This window comes from Athene noctua, chromosome 22, assembly GCF_965140245.1.
Source record: "Athene noctua chromosome 22, bAthNoc1.hap1.1, whole genome shotgun sequence".
Taxonomy (NCBI): Eukaryota; Metazoa; Chordata; class Aves; order Strigiformes; family Strigidae; genus Athene; species Athene noctua.
Window position 1 is genome coordinate 5,278,352 of NC_134058.1, and position 23,186 is coordinate 5,301,537.

General features: G+C 39.2%; 1 protein-coding gene across 1 annotated transcript in view; it reads left to right on the forward strand.

The window, feature by feature from the left end:
* PEX14 (peroxisomal biogenesis factor 14) overlaps positions 1-23,186 on the forward strand; it is a 79,308-nt gene that overhangs the window by 39,320 nt on the left and 16,802 nt on the right. Inside the window, exon 4 of the mRNA XM_074924686.1 lies at positions 21,643-21,765. Coding sequence (XP_074780787.1) covers positions 21,643-21,765 — 123 coding nt within the window. The remainder of the gene's footprint in view (positions 1-21,642; positions 21,766-23,186) is intronic.

Consider the following 23,186-nt stretch of genomic DNA (forward strand, 5'->3'; position numbering starts at 1 on the left):
ATGAATTACTTGGCTAATAATTACTAAAGAGCAGAAATGGTTTGGTAGAGCTGTTTGTTTGTTCCTGTTTGTTAATTAGCCCTCCTTCCCTTTGTGCCAATTGTTTGTTTGAAAACTTAACAGTAGGAGATAGGAAGGAGCAGGGTCCAGTAGTGCCTGTACCCAGCAGTCACCAGAAATATGTCCATATGGAATCTGACCACTGAATTTACAGCATGGCTTCTGGTCAGTGCTCAGGAGCAGAAGGTACACACTGTCATGGCACCTCTGTGCTCTAGCAGATGGAGGCAATTATTTTTGAAACGTAGATGTTGTGGCTAGTTTAGTCCTGAGTAAATGAGGGATTACACGGTTTGGTCGGCTGCTCCCCGTACTCTCTGATATACAGTCATTGTCATCCCAATGATAACATTTATCCCCATTTTACAGATAGTTAGGCTGTTTGGTAGAGAAGTCCTCACTGTCAGTCAAAAAAGCATTTTCTGTAGAGAAACCATTTCAGTTACAAGAGTATCTTTTAAAATTATCTTTGCAGGAAATAATACAGACATACCCTTGTATTTTTTTCACAGTCACTCCAATCCATGCTTCTTCAAGTAGAAATTGTAGTAGAAGATCTTTTTATGGACCCAAGAAGAATTTTAGTGGAGGGGAATTTTTATATCTGTAGATAGTTGTACACCACGTATGAACTTCAATTTTCGTGGTTACTTCCATGGAACCATACAGGAGAGGTCTATGACTCCCCACTAAGTCTGGTTAAAAAATCCTGCAGTGGAGAGGGTAGTTCTGCATCACCGCATGTCCGTGAATGCAGAGGGAGAAGACCAGGTGCCCTACCTCTGCAGGAGCCTTCCACTACAGGCCCCGTAGGCTACAGGAGTAGGATTGGAGCATTAGCTCCAGTTGAGCTTTCCGGCCCCACAATCCTGACACTGCCTAAGAAATTTCAATTCTGGGACTTGCAGAGATGGTTCCACTTTGAATTATATTTTTTTCTTCTTTTTTATAAGCATCTCTTTCCTAAAAAAGGCCAATCAAATTTTATTTGCTTTTAACATTATTTTATATTTAGTATAGGAACTGGATTTTCTTTAATACATTTCCGTGCAGCGAGAAACGAAAGTTTCTGTAGGATCATCAGCTGCACTGGGTTTTGGTTTCTTGTGAAACAGTAGCTGCAGAGGCTGAAAGTAGATTTTCCTGGTTACTTGCAGGTCAGGGGTTTGCTGAACTGCTCTCTCCAGAACATGGGATGATACTTTTGATGACAGTTGGGAGAGTGAGGGTGTCCTGGATTTGTAAAAGGTCTTTCAAAAGTTGGATGAGATTTCTCTGTTGTCTTAAGCACTTTTAAACTCCCAAATACAGAGGCATTAATGAGAAACATGAAGTTATTAGAATCATTTATCATTTTCTTTGAAGCTTACACTGGCATTTTGTGTAATTTATGACATTTCCTCCTTTTTATCATGAACTTCTTCAGATGAAGGGAAAAACAGCTGTTTCCCCTCAGAGTATCTGAAAGAAAAGAAAGGAAAAAAAGATGCTGTTTGTTTTTTGTCCAACTCGCTGATTCTGCTGATGACATGCCACAGAATCAGCGGCGCCTTGGGAGTAATTAGACAGCATGTGGGGTTTAAACCCTTGTGGAAATGTGTCTGTCATCTAACTGTTGTGCCTCAGATGTCCTGTACTGCTCAGTTACCCATCCGGTAACTCATGTGGCTTGTTAATTTTGTGTACTCTGAATCTGTAACTTCTGGCAAGATAAGAGAAAGGGGATGGAAGTGCACTATGCATGTGGAGCTCTATTTTTCGGGTGCTAGTCTTTTGGGGCAGGGAAGGGAAAAACTGCTAGGTTACAGACCTATTGTGTAATCTTGGATGAAGAACTTTTTTCTTAGTTGATTGTTCTCTTCATCTGTAAAACGAGTGCAGTAATGCCTTCCCAGAGTGGGATTGTGGAATCAGACAAAAGCATATGAGTAGCTCAGAAATTACAGTGATGGGAGAACACATTAGGGCAAGTAAATGTCTAATTGTTGAGTTATGCTGGGAAGGTGTTCACCCAGAAGGTTGGACAGTCTTCAGCAGATACGCTGCCTGGATTGGTCTTTTGTATGTATATGTAACGTCGGGCCACATGCTTCCAAAAGCAGTCACACTCTTGCTTGGGGAGATGAGTTGGACGTTGTTGGAAGCATTGCCCTTTTACATGTTGTATCTACTAATCTCTTTCATTACTTTGGCTGGTAGGAAGTGAGTTACTACACAAGGTTTTCCTTTAGGTCTTGTGGAGCTTTTTGCAGTGCATCAGAGTTCCAGCAAATGTTGCCAGTGTCAAGATGCCAGGCTGGGGTGATTTCTGTAGAGATTAATTAATTAGTTAATTGTACATGCCCCTTCCCAATCAGAGCTCAAAACCACTTGATTCCATGAAAACAAATGGCATCAGCCCCAGAATCTCTAGTAGAAAACTTAATTTTCTTCTTTCTGTGCTCTGCATTCTTGGAAGTTGAACCCCTGTCTTTTCTCCTTTGCCAAAGAAACCCTTGAGGACCCGAGAGAAGGGGGCACAGCCCACTGCTGGAAGGCTTTAAAGAAAGTAAATTCTTCAGCAGATTTCAATTTAACCCGCTTTTATTACTTTTCTTTTTTATAATTTAAGTCCATTTCATGAGGCAGTTTGCATGTCCTTGAATGGAATCTCGTTACCATGAAAGCTTTTTTAGCATTGATTTCATAACAGTCTTAATTTAATAGCGCCGTCATTACTGAGAAGCCCTGAGAGTGAGGCCCTAGCTTTCCAGGTCACTGACCTTTTAATTACAAACCTTGTTCTGATGGCCAGGTTATCGACTGGACAGCTCCCAACTCCTGCCCCCAGCACGAAGATGAAAATAACTGCCTTTCCTCCCCCACTTCCAGAAAAGGGAGGAAAAGAAAAGTAACCTCTTGTGTTTCCAGAATTAATTTTCTCCTTCAGCTTTACTTTGTAATTAATTCTTTAACATGTCTCAGTGAAGCTCGAACAGTTTTTACAAAGCTTTTCCTTGAAAAGAAAATACAATGCAAGCCAATAGAGTCCAGTGACAACTCATACAAAAAATATAGTTAGTAACCTGTGCTGCCAAAATACCTATTTTGGACAAACTGCTATGACCTCCAAACCATATGCTTTTCTAGAAGTGACCATGTTTGATACGAGAATGTGTGAGTAGGCTGAAAGTGTAGACTATACAAGGAATGGTAGATGAGTTGTCCTTCTCTTCAAACTCGCTGACAGGATATAGATTTAAGAGATGATGAAGAAAAGGAGTGAAGAGTTCACTGCACAACTGATTGTGTGAGTGAGCACTTGTCTTGTTATGTACTTGCAGGTTGGGTAACTTGTTCTCTAGTGCCAGTGCCTGCACAGACCTCATCACTTGCACTTGCAAAGCTACAAGTGAGACCTGGAATTCAGATACTGATAACAAAAATTTACTGCAAGAATACACTCAGTGTATTAAGCATCTAGAACAAATGACTTTAACACACAGTGAGAGGAAGTTCACTAGCAGAGCTAGAACCAGGGCGGCTGTGCTTTCTGATTATTAAAGTTTGCAACAGATGTTCAGGTAGCATAAAGTAAGTCTAACAGCTTGTGTAGACTTACAGAAGTTACTGTACATGTTAAATGGAAGTCAGTGCATTCTACATTTTCATAATGCTTTTCACCTGATGATCTTAGAGCACATCGTACCTATTAACCATTGAAACTTCACAGCTATTTGCATGGAACATGTTTGATGGTGTGTATAGGGTTGTCTAGATCTCACTGTGCTTCCTGCTAAAAAGCATCCACCTCTGAGGTAGAGGACAGCAGCTGCTTAACATCACTGTGTGTTTTTTAGGAGAGGAAATGAAGAATACTTTATCTAAGTGATCTTGCAGAGGGAGCTTTAAGGATAGAGAATGTAATTACTGAGTAAAAATTTTACTAAGATTCTTGAAAAGCACTGTGGGATATTTAATTACTAAAGATGCTTAGGCCTCTGTTTATGACTTTGAAAGACAGCTAATGTGCCTTATAATATTTTGCTTAGGTTAAACAAAAATACGTCCTACACCTGTTCATGCAACCAGTTTGTTCTTTAGTTGCCTCCCATCCAAGCTCTGGGTCAATACAATCCTCCATAAATGGGGAAATCTGGTTGTTTCCCAAGGAACTTATTAGGGATTTGAAGAGGGAAACGTGAGAGAATGAATGCTTCCATTGCTAACAAACTCACAGCAGTTTTCTGTCTGAATCAGCTTTATCAGTGGTCACATCCAGTTTTGGCACTCTGCTGTGTTTCCGACAGGGAAGATTTCCACTGTTGGGTCTCATAATCCAGAAGAATGGATATGCTCATGATCCAGAAATCAGTTCCACAGTTCCGTATTTTGTATTAGTTGCCTTCTTTTTTCTTCCTGAAAATGATTGAGAATCTCTATCCATCTGCTGTGAAGGAGATGTCTCCCTGTCCTGCCAGTCTTTTATCTGCGTATCTGTCACTTGCTGTTCAGTACCAGCCTATTCATCATGCTGACTCTTTTCCCCCATCAATTTTACCAGTGTTTGTGATATCTGAACTTGTCATGAACTCTATGGATTTTCTTGGCTTCTTTGGCAAGAAGAGACCTGCAGCAGTAGTGCTAACAAAATGAATGTGATAAACTGATCAACCTTAGGACATCCTGGGGAGTTGGGTATGGCTATTTTTGGAGTTGTCAGAGTTTTTGAAAGGAAGTCTTTATAGCTGATAGATACCTTTCACTATCATTCATGTCTTTGACTCTTGTCTCAGTCACTAGTGATTCACGTGTGGGCAGAAAACCACCTGACATTAGTTAAGGCATAACTAGCCATGTGATGCAGTGTACAAAGGAAGGCAGTCCTTTCTTTTTCCTACCTTTTAATGTTCATAATGGCCAGATGATTAAGAAAAGTGTTTGCATATTTGATAGAAACTATAGTTACTTACCAGTGACTTTGTTATTTTAGAAGAACATTGTACTCGGTGTACATTTCATTGTTTTATACCAGTTGGGTTTTATAGCTCAATGGTTTCTCAAAATGAGGTTGAACAATACATTCCTATCCTACTGGAATTTGTGAGATTTGGAACTTTGTTTTTGTATTAAATAGGAATTAACATTTAAAATCACAAACTTTTTAAAAAAATGAAATATTATAGACATGTCAGACTGGAGTCCTTAATATTATAATTGATAATAAAGGAGATTGATAGAATAATATAGTATGTACCATAATATTACAGTAAAAATATTTTGGAAAATTGTTTTTGATTTGTTATGAAATCATTACTTTCCTCCAGAACATTTTGGGGTTTTTTGAAGAAACACTTTCTATGTGAAAACATTATGTCCTAGAAGTTGTTGCAGAGCTCTGCTTGGAACCAAAGAATTCTTTCATAAAAGTGCTCTTCATTAGCAGGAAAATATATCATCATTGTTACTGGATAGCTCCAACAAGCTTGTCATCTTGCTCTGGTTTGTACTTGCATGTTTGCCTTGAATACTCTAGACTGCTGCCTCTGAACTCTGAACTGTTGCTGAACATGAGGTGTAAAGTCCTTCTTGGGCCTGTTTAAAGGGAGCAGAAGAAAAACAGTCATGGAAAACTTAAGGCTACTAATCTTCACAGTGTATTGGTTTAACTAAGATTATTTTAAAGGGTTTTGGTACAAGATCTGCTATTTAATATTAAACCCATGAAAATCTCAGTGACTTTCTCTTTGTTTTCTGTGTGAGGTTTTGAGAAGGTGCATCACAACAGGCACCCCATTGATGTTTAATGATGTTGTGAAGAAGACATTGAGGAAGCAACTCTCAAATATTACATCCTCTAAACGTCTATATATGTGTTCTATGACAGAGGATAGAAGTCACATTAGTGGTAATATCCTCCTCTTTACTTCAAGCTCATCCTGCACTAATCTTGAACCATTTAGATCTATACTTCACAGAACAAGAGAGGTGATTAATTTAGAGTATTGGGTAAACAGTCTGCTACGTCTCCTGTTTCTTTTGGGCTACAGAAGTTCCTCATGATTTCAGTGAAGAGTCCAGAATCACCTTTGCCATGGTTTTGTAGCTTGAAAATTATTGATAAATTGGACCAGACCGGTTTGATGCCCAGGAAGTTGTGCATGCTATGAAATACTGGTTGTAAGCTTAATTTTAACAAATAATTGGAATGTCATGGGTTTAATGATGTCTCTCCACTTGGCTATCTGACAGTAACTATGTAATGTAAAAGAGCCGTTAAAAATGGCTTTGCAAAATTAACTCCTATTGCTCACTGAGTGTGTTTTGAGTCATATCTGCCTTGTTTACTGTAAAAATAATATTTCCATTCCTGGTAGCATTGAAAAACCAATATGATTACAGGCAATGCTAAAATAGTCAGTTATTATATTCTGAGTCCTGAAATTGTTAGCCTTAGTGATGGACAAAAAAGATCCAGACCCTAAGTCTGATTTGTAAATTTAATTTACAATATTTAATTTACAATAAATATTTATCATGTTTTCAAGTGAAAGTAAATGCAGAGTGCTGAAAGAAAGTCACTTCTGTAGTTAAAATCTGAGGGCAGCTATTGGAGATCTGAGATATGACTGCTTGCTTGGCTTTGGGCAAGTTACTTGTTCTCAGCTTGCCCATCTGTAAAATGGGGTTAACTGCCACTTTTGCATTATTGACTTAGTAAGATTTATGTTAGCTATGGTTATAAACTGCTTTGATATGCTTGTTTTGGAGTTCTTGGTGCTGCGGCATGTGATTTTTGAAGTTGCTTGCTGCAGTAAAAGCTGCACTTGCAGAGAGGTTGAGAATTTACTTCTGTCAGCTGTGTAAGGGAGGGGAGAGCTGCAAACTTTAGAATGTCAGACTGTCAGTGCTCAGGCAGATTGCGTGCAATCCTAATCCAGCCCTGCAGCTTTGACCTTTGAAGCAAGCTTCACCTTGAGACAGTTGGAGAAATCTATGTACGTTTGTATAAAAATATTTTTGTGATAGAAGGAATTTGCTCTTCACGGTCATCCAGCCCAGGGTTTTCCCACAGTCTTCCTGGAGCAAGTAAAGGAATTCAGTTCCTGATCTGCTCTATGAATGAACCTGGTATTCTAAGTCTGAAGAGACAGCTTTCTCTCCTGGGGCTAAAACAAGGAGTGTAATTAGGATAATCTGTGTTGCTCTTCTGCTGAAATCCATCTCAGACCTAATGATACTTTCCTGCTAGGAAAGATAAAATAAGTTCCTGTATGAGATAATTCTCTAGGTTCTCTTAGACAACATTTCTACTCTGTTTAAAACTGTGTTCTGGGTGCCCGTGTACATGAAATCCTACTGTTTGCTTTTCTGCTATGCACTGTTTCCTCTTAATTTTAATCTGGAGTGCAATCATTCTTTCCTTAGCTAAAAGGGGAATTTAGGTTTTGGTTCATTCTTTCCTATTCTTTCTGATGGAACCTAGTCCAGGCGAGACTCCATTCCCCGAGGAGGAGGGCAGAGAATTCATTCTCAATGAAATCTGAGGCTCTCTGAAGTAAAAGCTGTTGACTTTGTCATACTGTGCAAATGTGCATTGCTTTTAGCAAGACAATAAAGGGTAAATGGGGTGATCTCTGCTCCTGTGGAGAGGTCGGGTGGTTACATTACACAATCTTCTAGAGCATCTTGCAGCAAATACATGGGTTATATTAAAAGTTGCAATCATATCATTTTTTAAAAGTAAATTGCTGACCTTATGCAGTGGAATCAGCTTTATTGAATTTCGCCAAAAATGCGTTTATAATCCCCCCCGCCCCCGCATACACATGATATTCATGTCCTTGCTGCCCATGTGGAAATGTCCCTTTTTATGGTGATAAAATTAAATTTGTCTTTGTCTCTGCCTTGCCTCACCTTTTAAGATTCCATCCTTAAGAGACACCAGTGGATATCCGTACCAGAGAATGAAGATGGGCAATATCCCTGCATGGATGGCTGGCTGATTGTGAACCAACTGCCACAGAACAAATAAATAAGCTTTTCACATTTAGAGGACAAATAAAGCTGAGGACAGGTGTAATACGAGTATTTTTCTAGGAGTGTTGTGGCCTTAGCATAGGTAAGAATTTATTTTGACTTGCAAGTACTTACGCTTTGCTTCTGGATTTTTTTTTCTAATTGCCACGCAACGCAAGATGTAAAATCCACGAATAGTTATTGTGTTACTCATGTGATACTGTGTTACGTGTCCTCCTTCATTATTAGTAACTATAAAACCCTCTGGTCTTTGGCCACCTACAGCCCCCTTCCTGAATTCACTCAGGAAAAACAGAAGTGTTTCTCAGCATGCTCAAGAATTTAACAAACTTATATCCCATATTTCTATACCCTTTGTATATTCAAAGTACTCTACAAATATTAACTGACTAAGCTTGTGACACCTTTTGTGGAATGGCAAGATTATAAAAATTAATTTAATGTACTTCGGATTACATTTTCTCTTCTTTGTTAGACCTTTACATTCTTCAAACAGTTTGCAAATTCCAGATTTCAGTGGGCAACGGAGGAAGTAGCATCCCCCTTTTAGATGGGGAAACTGAGTCAGGTGTATTAAGAACAGTTAGATCTGAAATAATTCTGACTCCCAGTCATGTATATATAAACATAACCATACTGTGCCGTAGTGTCAGTGTGTTGTACTGATGTTTATAGCATTTTCAGTAAAATTACTCAAAGCATTTTTGTGTTTATCCTCTCCAGGTCCCAGCTGCTTTGAGGGGGGTGGGAGAGGTTAAGCTAGTTTTATTCAATAAAATCAACGCAAACCATCTAAGTAAATGAAGGGGCAGATTGGCCTCTGCAGTGTTAGCATGTATCCCTTCGTAGAGCATCTCCCCCAACCTGTCTTCCTTTTTATGTAGCATTTAAAAGCCTAGTTGCTCAGAGGTATACAGGGAAGAATACCAGAATATCATTGCTTCTGCTCTTCAAGTAACCAGGAGAATGCAGCTGTTAAACTCAGAAATATAAAATACATGTTTAAAAGATGACTCTGTATGTGTTTAAAAAAGAGAGCGAGAGAGGATTCAAGGGAACCAAAAAATAGCAGGTTCCATTACTGTAATTAAATGGCAGCATTTAACCTATCAGGCCGTTGCGTGTATGTGAGAGACGAGCAGGGAGCTGCATTTGAAATGATCACTGTCTTCCTTGGGGGATAGAGTAGTTAAATAATTTGTTTGTGAGGTGTGAGTTCAGTGTCGGGTAAAGCAAGTGCTTGCGTGTGTGTGTGTGTGTATCTTAGAAGCTAGGGATGGCTGTGTGTTTACTGAGAATACCCTGGAGGTTGGTATTTACTAGCACGTGCACTGTCAATAAGCACACAAGCTGCTCTTGCCCATTTGTCAGGTTATCTGCAGAGTCAGGGCCTCACCTGGTCCCAGATATTGCATCATAAAAGGAGAGCTTTTTTCACGCTAGGCCACCTGAGACAGACAGGAGTAGCAGTAAAAGAAAACTGGGGAGGAAATAGGGGAAGAAGAGAATCGGTGTCCTTTTAGTGAGCTTCATCTACTGTGGTGACTGTAAAGGGTGAGTTGTTTTATCTGGTCGTTGGACTTGGCTCTCGGGAGCATGGGGGCTGTGTCATCCATCCCTGGGGGACCAAGGGCGAAGCTTCTGCACAGAGGTCTGCCCCTTAAACAGCATGTCAGACAGTCGCTTCCCCTGCAACAGTGTTCTACCTGTGCCTGGCATGGTTTCTGTGCTTATAGTGTGCAAAATTATGTGGAGAGAGAGGGATCTACACAGTGCATCCGTGGCCCTTCACCACTGTCTGTGAAAAGCTCTCTGGGCACCCCTGTGTAGTGGTGTTGATCACCCCTTTTGCTTTTGGTACCCTGGAAAGGAAACACATTCTTATGTGGTGCCCAGAAGGGAGTATCTTCCCATTTTTATTCTTTTCTTGTGAGCTGATTCCTTTGTTTAGGGGATATTTCCTAGTCCTGGAACTCCCAAGAGCTATCCTCATACAGTCTGAGTTTATACTAGTAGCAAGTTTTTCAGCTGCTTCAGCTGCCTCACCTACTGATCTGGCTTGTGTTATGTTGCAGGAACATGCCCTTAAGTGTTTCTCAATCTTCACTCCAGTTTCTGTGTGAATTCTGTGTAGCCACTCCCGTTTTAACTCCTGGGCTGGAACTTTCATAAGGCTCTAGAAGACAGCAGACAGTGTTTAAAAATTAGATACTTTGGTATTTCCGTTTTAAACATTCAACCTCAATGACTGGATTTTGTGAGGGCAACACTTGGCCAAAAAGAGACCAGAGAGAAATGCCATGTATTTTAGCACCCAGTCAAAGCAAAGCATGAATTGACTCCTTGTGCAGTTTGGTGAGAGTTAGAAATCTGGAAGTATTTCCAAAGATGGTCTACAAGCACACAAAAAAAAAAAAAGATAAACTTGTTACTTGAATAAATTGTTGCAAATGCCTTACCTAGCTCAAATGCATATAATGTATATCTAGACTCTCAAAACTAGCAGTTTGTCTCTGTACATGATAATTGTGTCAGTCTCAACATCTTACAGAGGATATTGTGTAATAGTCCTCTTTTACAGATGTAGAAACTGAGGCAGATGGATGTTAAATGACCTACACAAGGTCAATAGCAAGGCTGGGAATAGAACCCAAATGTGTAGAGGCTTTTTATTATACTAATAAGGAAACTCTGGAGGTGTGTTTGGCATGGTAATCAGAACCCTAGAGAACTAGAAGCAGTTAGTATGTTCTGTGCATGTCCCGAGGGAGCAATGATGAAACTCCTTTTCTACCTTACCACTCCAGTTCTCTGTGTGTGGTCACCATAGTTTTTCCACCACTTAACCTCGTTATTTTTAGTATTGTTAGCATTAGTCGTCCTTTGGGCGTTTAATCCAGACTCCTTTAATTTTCTCCAGAACTCTGAAGAGCTGTTGAAGGCACATGGGGAGAAAAAAATAACAATAAACAAACCAAAAGATGAAAAATGATCTTTTGAAACTTCTGCTATTTTGTTGACTTGTCCCCTAATGTTTTTTGTCTTTGCTCTTCTTTTATCATGAAGGACCCTGCTTGAATGTGTAATCTTGGTTTCTTAAAAGTTCATTTGCTATTGTTTCTTTCTTCTCCACCCAAGATTAACATCCTGTGTGATGACATAGATGGTTGTTGTCTAAATGGACGCGATGTAACCAACAAAATTGTGAAGGGTGGGTGGAGAAATATTTATACAGTTGTGTTAAAAATTACAAAGTAGGTTTGTCTTTTAAACTGAAGGTATTTCAACACTGTTATTGGCAGCATCAGCCTTTAATTTTACAGGTGGCTAGCTTTGTAGTAGCATTCAGCAAACAATATTTTAATGGCATGTAAAAAAATTTCTCTAAAACAAAAGAAAGAAGAACGAGGGTGATTTATAATCTGTAATGAATACTTGCTGACATGTCTTTTTATAATAGTGTATTAGTGTCTCTGTCTTTCTGGAGGAAGTGCAAACCAGATTTACCTGAAACATTTGTACCATAATAATCAAATATGTAGTATTTAGACGTATTTTTCTTAATTGAGCTGATCTTCTCGGTGTGATACCTGATTCCTAGGTGTCTAACATTGATTCCGCTTTATAGAAGCTGGGTTAGAGGAGCAGAGATGCTCTATAAGGTTGTGAGAAAATATCTGTCAGAAAAAGGACTTAGACTCCTGTGTTCATGACTCCTCACCCAGTGTTGGTTTCTTTACATTTCCACATATTTTCCCATACATACTTCCATGGGGTTTTATATTTTCTTAGAAACATGCCGCTGTAGCTGCTGTTCTCCAGTGCTCCTTAGAGCAACTTCCTGACAGAGTGCAGTTATGCACTGTCACACTGCATATTCAATGTTCTGTTCTGTGCGTTCTTCAAACACGAAAACTTCATTTACTGTAGACTTTATATGATTTTTCATGTGATAAGTCTGGACTAATGGGTTTGTTATGTTCCTTTCTAAAGTTAAAAGTTTTGAAAGTAAAAGAGGAAATAAATAACGTTGAGGCAAGTTGCTCTTTACATTGCAGTTAATCTTAGTCTGCAGAGGCTACTCTCAGACAGGTATTGTCTAACGTAGAAATATCAAGATGCTCTGTTAGTGTGTTTGGGGCAATCAGTAATTCCAGAGCAATATAAGGAACTTGGAATGGTATATCAGGACAGACTTTCTCATTCTTATATATAAAACTAAGTCATCCTTCAGATATTCTCAAATCTGGTTAAAGAATTCCTTATACTGGCTTGAAATCGCTGTTCTTTTACACAGTTCCTTTTGCTTGAACACAGATGTGGGGAGAAAGAGAGTCTAGTTCTAGAATTGCAGGCCAGCCTAGTCCAGTAATAACAGTGACTTCTGATCCGGAGCTATTCCACGTTAGGGCCAGGCTGCTAGGTCAGTTCTGATATGGACCATATTCAGGCCCGTATCACTGAAAGGCCTGGTTATTCTTGGCTGCAGTAACAGCAGAGATGTTGGCGTTACAGATGTCTGGTTGACTGCAGATCCTACAGGCCAGCTCCTTCTACTTCAGTGCTGGAATTCTTGTGACATGCTGGTTCAAGCAGTTGGAACTACAGTTTAAAATTGGAGTTTCAAAAGTAGATCAAAACCAAACCTCCTGTACTGCCAGTGTTTTACCGTATCCGAATAAGACAACCTCTGGCTTTGTCCTTAGAAACTCCTAAAGATCGTATCACAGATCAAAGAGTAGCCAAAGGCCAATCATTTTGTTACTATTGCTCAACAAGCTGCTTAACAGAATATTTTTCTTCCACTCAAATTAAATGGATCTGAAGCATAAATGTTTTCTGACACTGCTGTTTTAAAAATTTGTGGTTAGTTTTGGTGATGAAGTTTATAGTTTCTAGGTTTTTGAAGTGCCATGTACCAAACTGTTCTATTTTTGGAAATGAACTTCCAGAAGAAATTAATATCCTTTCACCTTTATATAATGGGGTTTTTTTGTAGTTCCTAATTCAATAGAAAGGAAATCTCATAGACCTGGTGTGTTCTCTGTGTAAATGACTTCATGTACGTGTGCAGTGTTTCTCTTTCCAACCTGTCTTTCCTCTACGTAGACTGTTGAATGCTGTGGGTCTGACTGCCTTCTACTCTGTCTCTGAACAGTACCTGCCACAATACCTGCACAATGAATGCCTTTTGGCGTCTCTAAGGACTATCATAAGTAACGAGGTGCAGGAACCATCACCATGAGACTTGTTTCTCTGCAGGAATAACATCAAGAATTTGCAGATCATAGTTTGGGTATGCTTGGAAACTTACCCGTTTAGTGTATCTAATACTTGTTTTCTCTGGATGCGTAGTCTTATTTCTAGGGAGGTTGTCAGTTGTGGGAACAAATTACGACAGCACTGTGCTTATTAGAGTAGTGTGTCTTCCATTATCTGGATTTTCCGCCCTATACTGGCTTCTTTTAAACCAATGTCAGAGCCTTGGTTATGTTCTGTTCCTGATAAACTATCTTGGAATTGGCATCCTGACATAGAGTCTTCAAAGCCTTCAAACTCCAAGGTAGATATTAATTTGAAATAATTTCAAATATACAGAGGTTTTTCTTCTCTGTGTAGTGTTCTCACATCAGGTACTGGCTGAATTGAATGTCCTGTGTTCCCGTGCTACATTGGCTTCCAGCTTAGTCACATGCATTGTCTCTTCATCACTTGTGGTGCAGTAGGCAGGTGGACTTACTCTATCTACCATTGTCCACTCAAAGGAGGCTTTCTATCAGGTACTCTTCTTCTGCTTGTATGATAATAGGAAGGAAAAGCTGAAGGCAGGAGACCTAAAAATAAAACCCATAGATAATGATAAAACAAAATTTCCCCCCATTTTTAGAAGGAAGGATTTTTATTAATGTTATAGGTCTTCAGAAGAAGATACCCAAGATTGAAGTTTTGCTGTGGTTTTGCATATACTTGTGTAGAAATTTAGCTGGGCTTTGTAACCAACCTTCTGGTTCTGTAATTCAGGTTACTGAGGACTTCTGGACATGTCCCGTTTGATTTAGAGTCATGTTGCTGTCTGCCTTTTTTTTAATTTGAACTTTTTGTGAAGCAAAAATTGTGCCTGTTGAATTATACTGTCTGCTACCTGAAGATTTGTTGTAGATAAATTCAAAAATGAGGCATTCAAATCCTCTTAAGGCTGTGATAGCACTGCATCTAATAGGACTTTTGTATTTCAGAATCCCAGGTGTGAGTCGCATTATCCAGCCACTTCTTCTTGCATGTTGTTCCTCGTATTCTCCTCTTAGTGCTTTGGCCCCTGAAATATATAGCTTAGTACTGGGAGCTTTTACTTAAGGTATCCCTTCCTTTTTTTCTATGTGGATCAGAAATAACATACTTCATATAAGCAGGGAGCTTACTTTACATTAGAAGAGGAAGACCTGACCTCTCTTAATACAAGTGAAACTGTATTTTCCCTGCCTTGAAACTACCAGTGAAATACATTTTGCACTGACTTATAATGCTGTGATTTATGCTGTGATATGCTTTGTGATATTACAATGTCCTTTTGCCTTTGTGTTTGATTTTTTCCCCTCTAATAAATTTTAGTGGGTATGTTGTCAGTGAACAGGGGTATTTACCCAAAATACCCATAGAAGAATGAGGCATTCTCCCTGCTGTCTGCTGCCTCAGAGAAGGAATCCTGTGCATTTTTTCCCCTCCCATTAATCTTACTGCAATTTTTTTTTCCTACATCTTTCCTCCTTGTTTGAAATAGTATTAACAAGGGAGATATTTTTAAGTAGAAAACAACTAGAAGGAAACATATTTCTCTTCCTCTCTCACATGTGCATACACATATGTGTTACATAAAACATGAATGAGTGACCAGAAGCAACTTTTTCATTTTACATTTTGAACTTCTCATACATAGAAAACTGACAAGAAAAGTTGTAGTACTTGTTCCTTTTTTTTTTTTATTCTGAGACATGCTGAGCAAGTTGCTTGCCCTTTCTTATTCAGAGTGAAAATACTTTGATCCAGTTTTCTGAAGACAATACTCATTTCATAAGAATATTTAATCAGTAGAAAATAGGGAGGATTTAGTTTGTTTGTTTAGTATTTAACCAAGTGAATAAGGCAGATTAGGGGAAGGGGGGGAGACTGGACCCATAAACAAGGTGATATATAATATTTTTTTTCGTTCTCCTTTTAAATAAATACCGATCAGCTTTATGTTCAGAGACAATAGGAGCCGTTGGCTTAAATTTGCAGTTTACTGTATTTATGGCTGTAATATCAAGGTGCTGCCGTCGTAATTTCATGCCCCAATGAGAAGAGCAAGGTCGAAGCAAATGCTTCCATCGGCATCTGCTAACACACTAACTCATAAACAAGGCCCGGCTGGATCAGGTGGCACGGAATAATACAGGCTAATGAAATACAGCACAGCTTTCCATTACTGTTAGTTTTTACAGTGTCGTCATTACGTGTAATTTATGTTTAAAAAATTCAATTTTATACAAGGCTCTGGGAAATAGGGGTCTGCAGGTCACCCGACGACTTTTAACGGCTCTGAGAGTCCTTATTGCACTCTACTGTTCCAACAAAATGTTAATAATAAATAAAAAAAAAAATCCTCTTTTACTTTTTCTCTGGTTTGCATATCTTGCTCTGTCTTTTTAATTACAAGTGGCTAAGGAGAGTTTGGGGCTCTGGATGATGTCAGGAGTTGTCCCCTTTACTGATGCTCCCAGAGGGGGGTTACTATCTGCTTGCTTTGCTTTTGTCTGTCTATCAATCACCTGGGGTCCTGTAAATGGAGTAAACACAGCTGAGGAGAGGGAGATACTTAACAACCTCTCTCCCAAACCCTCACCCTCTGACATTGCCCTCCTCTCCTCCATTACACTTCATTTTATTATAGACTCCAAAAAGCTTGGCCAGGAAGAGAAACTGCTGCCAGATTTATTTATTTATTTATATTTGTTATGCCAAAATACTTTTTATTTTAACCTTTTCCTTCCTGGTTGGCTCACTGTGATTCTTAGCAGTGTACTGTCAGTCAGGTTTTCCTTCCTTATTTTAGTGCTGTGCAACTGAGGTTAGAGCACCTTTATCAGTTGATTGCTGCTTAGTCACCCTGATGGGTTAAAGTATATAATGTTCCTTAAAGACTGCAATTGCATAATTAACAGTCTCCTCGATGAATAAAGCTGTAAGAATTCAAAGCCCTTTCAGTAACTTTTCAAATTATTTTTTATTTCTGCATTTTTTGGCCTGACTGTTGAGACCAGTCATTTTTCCTTTGATGTTTGGGTTCCTTTACGGACAGTTTGAGCTGGAAGTGCAGCAGCAGGATGTTTACATTTGAATACAGTGTCTTAATGTAAATGAAGGCTAAAAAAAATCAGAGTGATGTTTCTGAGACCTTAGGTTTTGTTAAAATATTGGAGCTGGGCTCAACCTCATGAATGCCCCATGAACTAAGGTGCGTGAAAGAAAATGAATCAGGAGACTTTGCCTTTATGACCTTTCTGAAATGTGTTCAGCTAAGCACAGAGTAGGATATGGGACAAACATTTGATAAAAGACTCATCCAGCACTGCATGTAACTGACTGAACAGGTGGAATCATTAGTCTGGATCAGATCCCAGAAGGTTTTTATGATGATTCTTTTAAAATGTGGCCGTGTTCTTTCTGAGCAGAGTTGACTCAGTGGCTTCCAGGAACAGGAGCGTAATGTCGTTTCAGGGTGTCTACCAGTAGCTCTTCCTTTTAGTCATATGATACCTCGCACTAACTTTGGGTAGTCATATAGTTTGTTGTAGCTAAACAATTTGTCCAGTTCTATTTTGTTTTCTTCTTAATAGAAAGTGTGTGCATGTGTGAAGAAAGCAACAGATAGCACCCTGCACCCCATACCCCTCCCCTGCCTTTTGTCCCTGCAGAAGGGTAGCTGTGATGATTGTTCCAGGGTGGTCTCTCAGAGTGGTAGTAAAGCTGGCTTTGGAAACCCACAAAAGGAGCTTAATTCTTTCCACCACCTCGCCCTATTATGGCAGAATTCTTAATTTCTTCCTAACCAGAAATCTCCCTAAAACTAATGTTGCCTTCAGGTTGTGAAAATCTTGCATGAATTACTGGATTGAGCAATGCAAAGAGGGATATAACGAAGAAAAAGTTATGCTCAGTGGATGGAATGGGAAAAAGGGTTGTCACTGAAATGTCAGAGCCTGTGTCAGAGAAGGAGAAGAAGACTTAGTGGCTCATCTAGTTAGGCTCATGCAAGGGTTTTGCATTGCAATTATTGCTACTGTGTTTCATCCAGAAAATAGAGAAGAATGGATTTATAGTAAAACAACGGATTGGGACTCACATCTCCTGAGTTTTATTTTCTGACTGTCGAGAGATTCAGTTCTGACCTTGGAGCACTTCTCAGAGCTGTACGTCTCACTTCTTCCTCATCTGTAAAATATGGGTAACAGTACTCCTCTAAGTACTCGTCTACTTCAGAGTGGTCATAAGAGGAGCAATATTCTGATGTACATGAGGTCCTTGTATTAAATAGTAGTAGGTATTATAAAAGGGCCTAAACAGACAGTCAAGTCTTAAAAGTTCTTGGGCAGAGGAGCTTTTTATACAGTACCCGAGGTACAGGCACCAAGAGATGTTTGTGACAACCCATTTTATTCTCTGACTTGCTCTGATTTTGTGTTTGACTACAATTTACAGAGGCTGAGCGATCCCTGAGAATTGAGTGGCAGCAGTGACAATCACAAAAGAGGGTCAGCGGGAATCTTTGAGTGCAAAACAATCATGGGTGCTGGATTATTCAAATCAACACCCTGAAGCCTGAAAAGGAAAATTTAAAGCTTTGTGAAAATTATGACTAATTCTTTGCAATGGCTGTGGTGCTGTAGAGGAATGAAATGGATGGCTGGGGGAAGGGAATAGGTTTGCATTCTGTAGGGCTATGAAGACAGTTTCCTTGCATCCTTCTCCTCAGCTCAGTCCTTGCTCAGTACCCTCTGCGGTTAGATTATTCCTTGCAGATAGCAATCAACTGGAAGGAAGTGTGTGTCTAATTTGCATGAGATTATTTAAAACAAAAAAAAAGGTCTGCATTAGTCAGGGTGATGGTAAACAACGCAAAGAGATGCCTTTTATAATATAGCCGTGGCTCAGCTTTCAAAGCCAAATATAATTCACTTACAATTGGCAGTTTCCTTTATTGTTCCTTTTAACCTTTTGCATTCTGCATGGTCTTGATCTTGCTGCAACTCCAGAAGAACTAAAACGTTTGTTTTCCCAAGTGTTGAGAAAGTGGATTTAGAGCAATTCTTCTGTTAAACTGAGGTGATTTTCTTGACATACCAATTTGAGAGTTATATTAGACACAAAGCTCCAGTTCTTGTGACACTGCTTTTGCATCCAAGGGAAGTGGTATTATTTTTGGGTTATCAACTTCCTGCTAGATTAGAGCAACGAATGGACCATGGATACTTTTTTATATAATGCAGTGATAGAAGGACTGTGATAAAATAAAGCAAGGTGAGATATTGGAACAGATAATGCTTTGATCTGGTTTAGAAATTCCCACTTTTCTGTGTAATTAATATATTGAGGTTGAATAGTTTGGGGCATAGAAAACTCATACTGTGTGCATACATGTGTGTAGGTGGTGAGTCTGAAAAATATTCATTCCAAGGGGAATTTTGATGACTTAGTTATAATTGCCTGAGGACAGTCTTAGAATATCTTGTACGTTTTTGTTAGTGTGAGTGAGAAATGACAACCATGAAGACGACAGGTATATTTCTGAATCCACAGATGACTAGTTGCAGTGCAGACTTACTCCATATATATGCTTAAGGAATCAGATCTGGGAGATTATTGCCTTGATGCTTGGAGGCCAAGATCATAGGGCCTTAAAAACATCTTGTCTGGATGAATAAAAAGGAGGTGTTCCAAGGTGATGGCACTCCCAGTGTTCTCTGATAATTAAGAAGGGATGTAGTTGTGATGTTCTTTTGTATAATGCCACTAGTACCATGAACAAGACCACTTCACAAGGCAGCAGAATAGTCCAGGGAGTTTTAATTTGCACTACTTTGCACAGGATTCAAATGTGAACTCAAATGCAAAAGGTTTCCAATCATTCTATCATTCACATCAGCTTTTTTTTCACAGTACAGCAGGGTTTTAATGGAAACAGTGATACTTGAGTGTCCCTACTTGGCAAGATCAGAATAATCCTAGATGTGCATTTTATCTGCAAAAGATTTTAGTTTTTTTTCTCTAACAGGATGATAATAGAAGGGGCAGTATGGTTAGGAAACCATAAGCGTTGTTTCCTTCTCTTTTTGTAGAATGAATTAAGGATCCTCCATAACTTCTTTGTGTTTCTAAGCATTAAATATTATCAGATTTGCTATCTTTGTATGGAAATAGAACAAAATGCCCTATTCTAGTGGGAGCTACATTTGCAGCCAGCAGATAATGTCTCCATCTGTATGAAATTCCATAGTTGCTAGTGATCTGCAGTGTTGGCATCTGTTTACGCTTTCTCCTACGTTGGATAATTAGGAGCTGGTTCATATAGTTTCTTTCTGATTAGGACTTCACTTTTTAACATGGATTAGACACCATAAATACTGCTTTTGTGACTAGAACAGTAGGCTGAGTTGTGTTCATGTGTCTTTTATTACTCTTGCTGCAAGTCTTGTTCCGTACTGTTATGTGTGGTTTTGGTTCCTTACTATTTGAGGCTTGCATCAAATAGAAATAAAGGGGTGATTTTGTCAGATTGCAGGACCAGAGATCAGAAACAGATTTCTGATACTGTTTCTGCCTCTGAAAACATTCTGTTATGTTAGAAAAATCACCTGACTTCTCTGTGCCTCAGTATCTGCACTGTAGAGTAGATGGAATAGTATCTCACAGGAACTCACAGTATCTCATGTACTCACAGGAATAGGGAGAAGGTCTGTTAATGGTCATAAAGCCTTCTGAATACCAGAAGCGCTGTGTTAGTGCTTTACAATATTAAATAACAGTTCTGAGACAGACTTGTGTATTTATTTCTGGCAATACTGTTTGTGCTACAGATTATTCTGTCTAGACCCGCAGTATGCAGTGAAGTTTGAGATCCTGAAAAAAATTTCTCAAAACTTAGGTAATATGCCCTGAAACCAGACCATTTTCTATATTGTGTCTCCCTGTAATGTTAAAAAGCCAAGTGTTTTAAAAGATTAAGTTCAGGAATTTAATCTACCAGCACTACTTCATGGGTCTTGAATGGAGGTGATGGAGAAAAAGTATTCCCCCGTTTTTCCCCACTGCTGTCATATTCGTACCATTCTCCTCACTGTGCTCAGTTCCTACAACTGTGTGAGAATAAAGTGGTCTGTCTCTTTTCTTCTAAATCTCTTTGCTCAAATCTATATTCTCCCTTCCAACCTTTCCAAATGTTTTTGCATACATGCTGCATGTATAGTAAAAGGTCCCGAATCACTTCACATGTTCCTCATAGTAGGGACACTGGCTTTCTATCTGCTTCTGTGCAGGAGAATAACATAACAAATAATACACAGCTCTCCAGGCCCCACATCATGGTTGCCATCTGAGTACTAAATTCTTTTTCTAGAGGATGTTTTCTCCTTTTGGAAAAAATAATCCAGCTGTGCTTGCATCTTCACAGATGCTGGTCATCGTGAATCCTTTAGCTGCTTTTCTTTTCCCCCTTGTTGGCCAAATCCTTTCCGTATGTTGTGGCCAATTACAGATGGTCATCTGGGCATTTCCTGATGGCAGGAGTGACTGCACCAACATGTACCATGTGTGCAGTGTTACTACAGCTCTGTGTGAAATAAAAACCAGGCTGCCCTAGGGCAATCTAATCATGCAGCAATAGGCCGGGGCAATGCTAAGCTGAAAGTTTGGGCTTGGCCTTGTTTTGATCTGTTTTGTTATAGTTTTATTTCCTCCTTACATTCTGTGTCCCATTCATACTAATCACAGTCAGTCCTGATTTTTTCTTTTTATTTCTGCATTTGTCATAAAATAAAGCAAATTATTCCCGTCTTCGGAAACGATCTAGACTAATTAGTCGTCTAACCCAATAATTAGTTTTTTGTTTCCCTGTCTGTTTTCATGCATTATTGTTAGTTTTTTCCCCTCTTTTTTTTTTTTACACCATTACAGATTAAAATGAGCCACATTTGCAGTTGATGGTATCTTTTTTTCGGGGGAAGAATGGAGAATTGCAATAGAAAGCTACTTCAAAAGCAGCAATAAACTCAAGGATAAATTAAGGAAATTGAATGAGCCACATTTGGAAGCAGCGTTGAGGCTAATATTCTGTCGCTTAAGGTTAAATTGCAACAGAGAAAGAGAGAGGGAGACATTCCAGTGAATCCAAAATTGGGGAGGCATTACTGCTCAAGTCAGTGCCAAAATTCTTTGCAGCTTGAAAGGGTTCTGCCTGGCTTGAGAATTTAATTATGCGTGCATCAAGTGGGTAAAGGTGCTAAACTGATTTCATTTCCTCTGCTCCCCCAGGCCTGACAGATGAAGAGATTGACCTGGCCTTCCAGCAGTCGGGCACGAGCACGGATGAGCCACAGTCCCCAGGTCCTCCTACACAGCTGCTGCCAACTCAGCCTGCTCGCCCTGTGGTGCATGGTAAGTAACACTTTGAAAAACAGCTGGTTCCGTTGCTTTCTGCAGTGATTTCTGCAGCATTTTCACAGATTTCTGTGCCAGATCCAAGGTTTCAGTTCAACTAATGCCACACTTTTTGCCAGAATCGGACACCAAATGTTACTTTGCATGTGCTTCATGCTTGTTGATGCAAGATCACATTACTCAAGGAAAATGAGATACAAATGATCATCGTCTGCAAACAAACATCATACATACTGGCCTGTGACACCTCTTGACCTGAAGATGTGTGGTCAATACAAATTAGATTCTGACCCACTATAATGACTTGAAAAAAGCATTTAGCCAACAGACGACTCAGTCTTCCCTTCTAAAACTTAGGGTCATGCTTCCCTTCATCAGTAGGGTTTTCTAATATTTAGATCATTAATATATGATAGAGCTGATATATTCCTAGATAGAAGGTGATGTGAAAGTACAACACTATTACATCTTTAGTCATGGCAACATTGGACTCTGTTCAATAAGCTGTTGGACATCACCACAGAATTTTGTATTTTAGTTAGAGGATTTGTTTTCTTAACTAGTCAGGCAACCAACCAGTTCATAGAATCATAGAATATCTCAAATTGAAAGGGACCCATAAAGATCATGGAGTCCAACTCCCTGCTCCTCACAGGACTACCTAAAACTAAACCATATGACTAAGAGAGTTGTCCAGATGCTCCTTGAACTCTGACAGTTAATGCCTCAAACAGTTACTTGGAAGAGGTGTATTTTCTTCTGCTAGAATATAAGGTCTTTAGGATTTAGTCTGTGACCTCTGTGTGTGAGTTTAAGGTCTGACACAATGGACCCCCAGTATGAGGAGTTTTAAGAGTGCCATCAGGTTACAGATAATAATGAACAGTTAATATGGATCCTTAATTTTAACAAGCTTTCTCTCTTCCATCTTAAATAATCTGAGGGGTGACAGCAGAAATTCTGTGGACTGTGTGGATGTGATTGTATGATTTTGTCTACAAAATACACTCAAAGAATTTTTAAAGTCCCAACATAATCTGTGTAGACTCAAAATTTACATATATATTTGCATTTTAAAACAAACCTCGCAAAAAAGTATCTAAGCTCCAAACAATAAAAACCAAAGTACACACCATTAAAAATCCATCAAAAGAAGCTGTTCAGCTCACATGTGTGTCTGGCAGTTTGAAAATCACTTCACTTACCTGCCAAGTATTAAGAACAGGATTTTTATACTGTTCCTAAACACCTCTAGGTCACATATTGACCAAGGCAACAGTCCACTTAGGACTGTGTTTATTAGTTTATGGCATATTTTTGCTATTGCTAGAGACAGTACTAGACTTGCTTTCTGAGTTTTTAAATACTCTGGCTTGGCACAGTTTGGGAAGAAAAACATTTGTGGTGGAGTTAGGCTC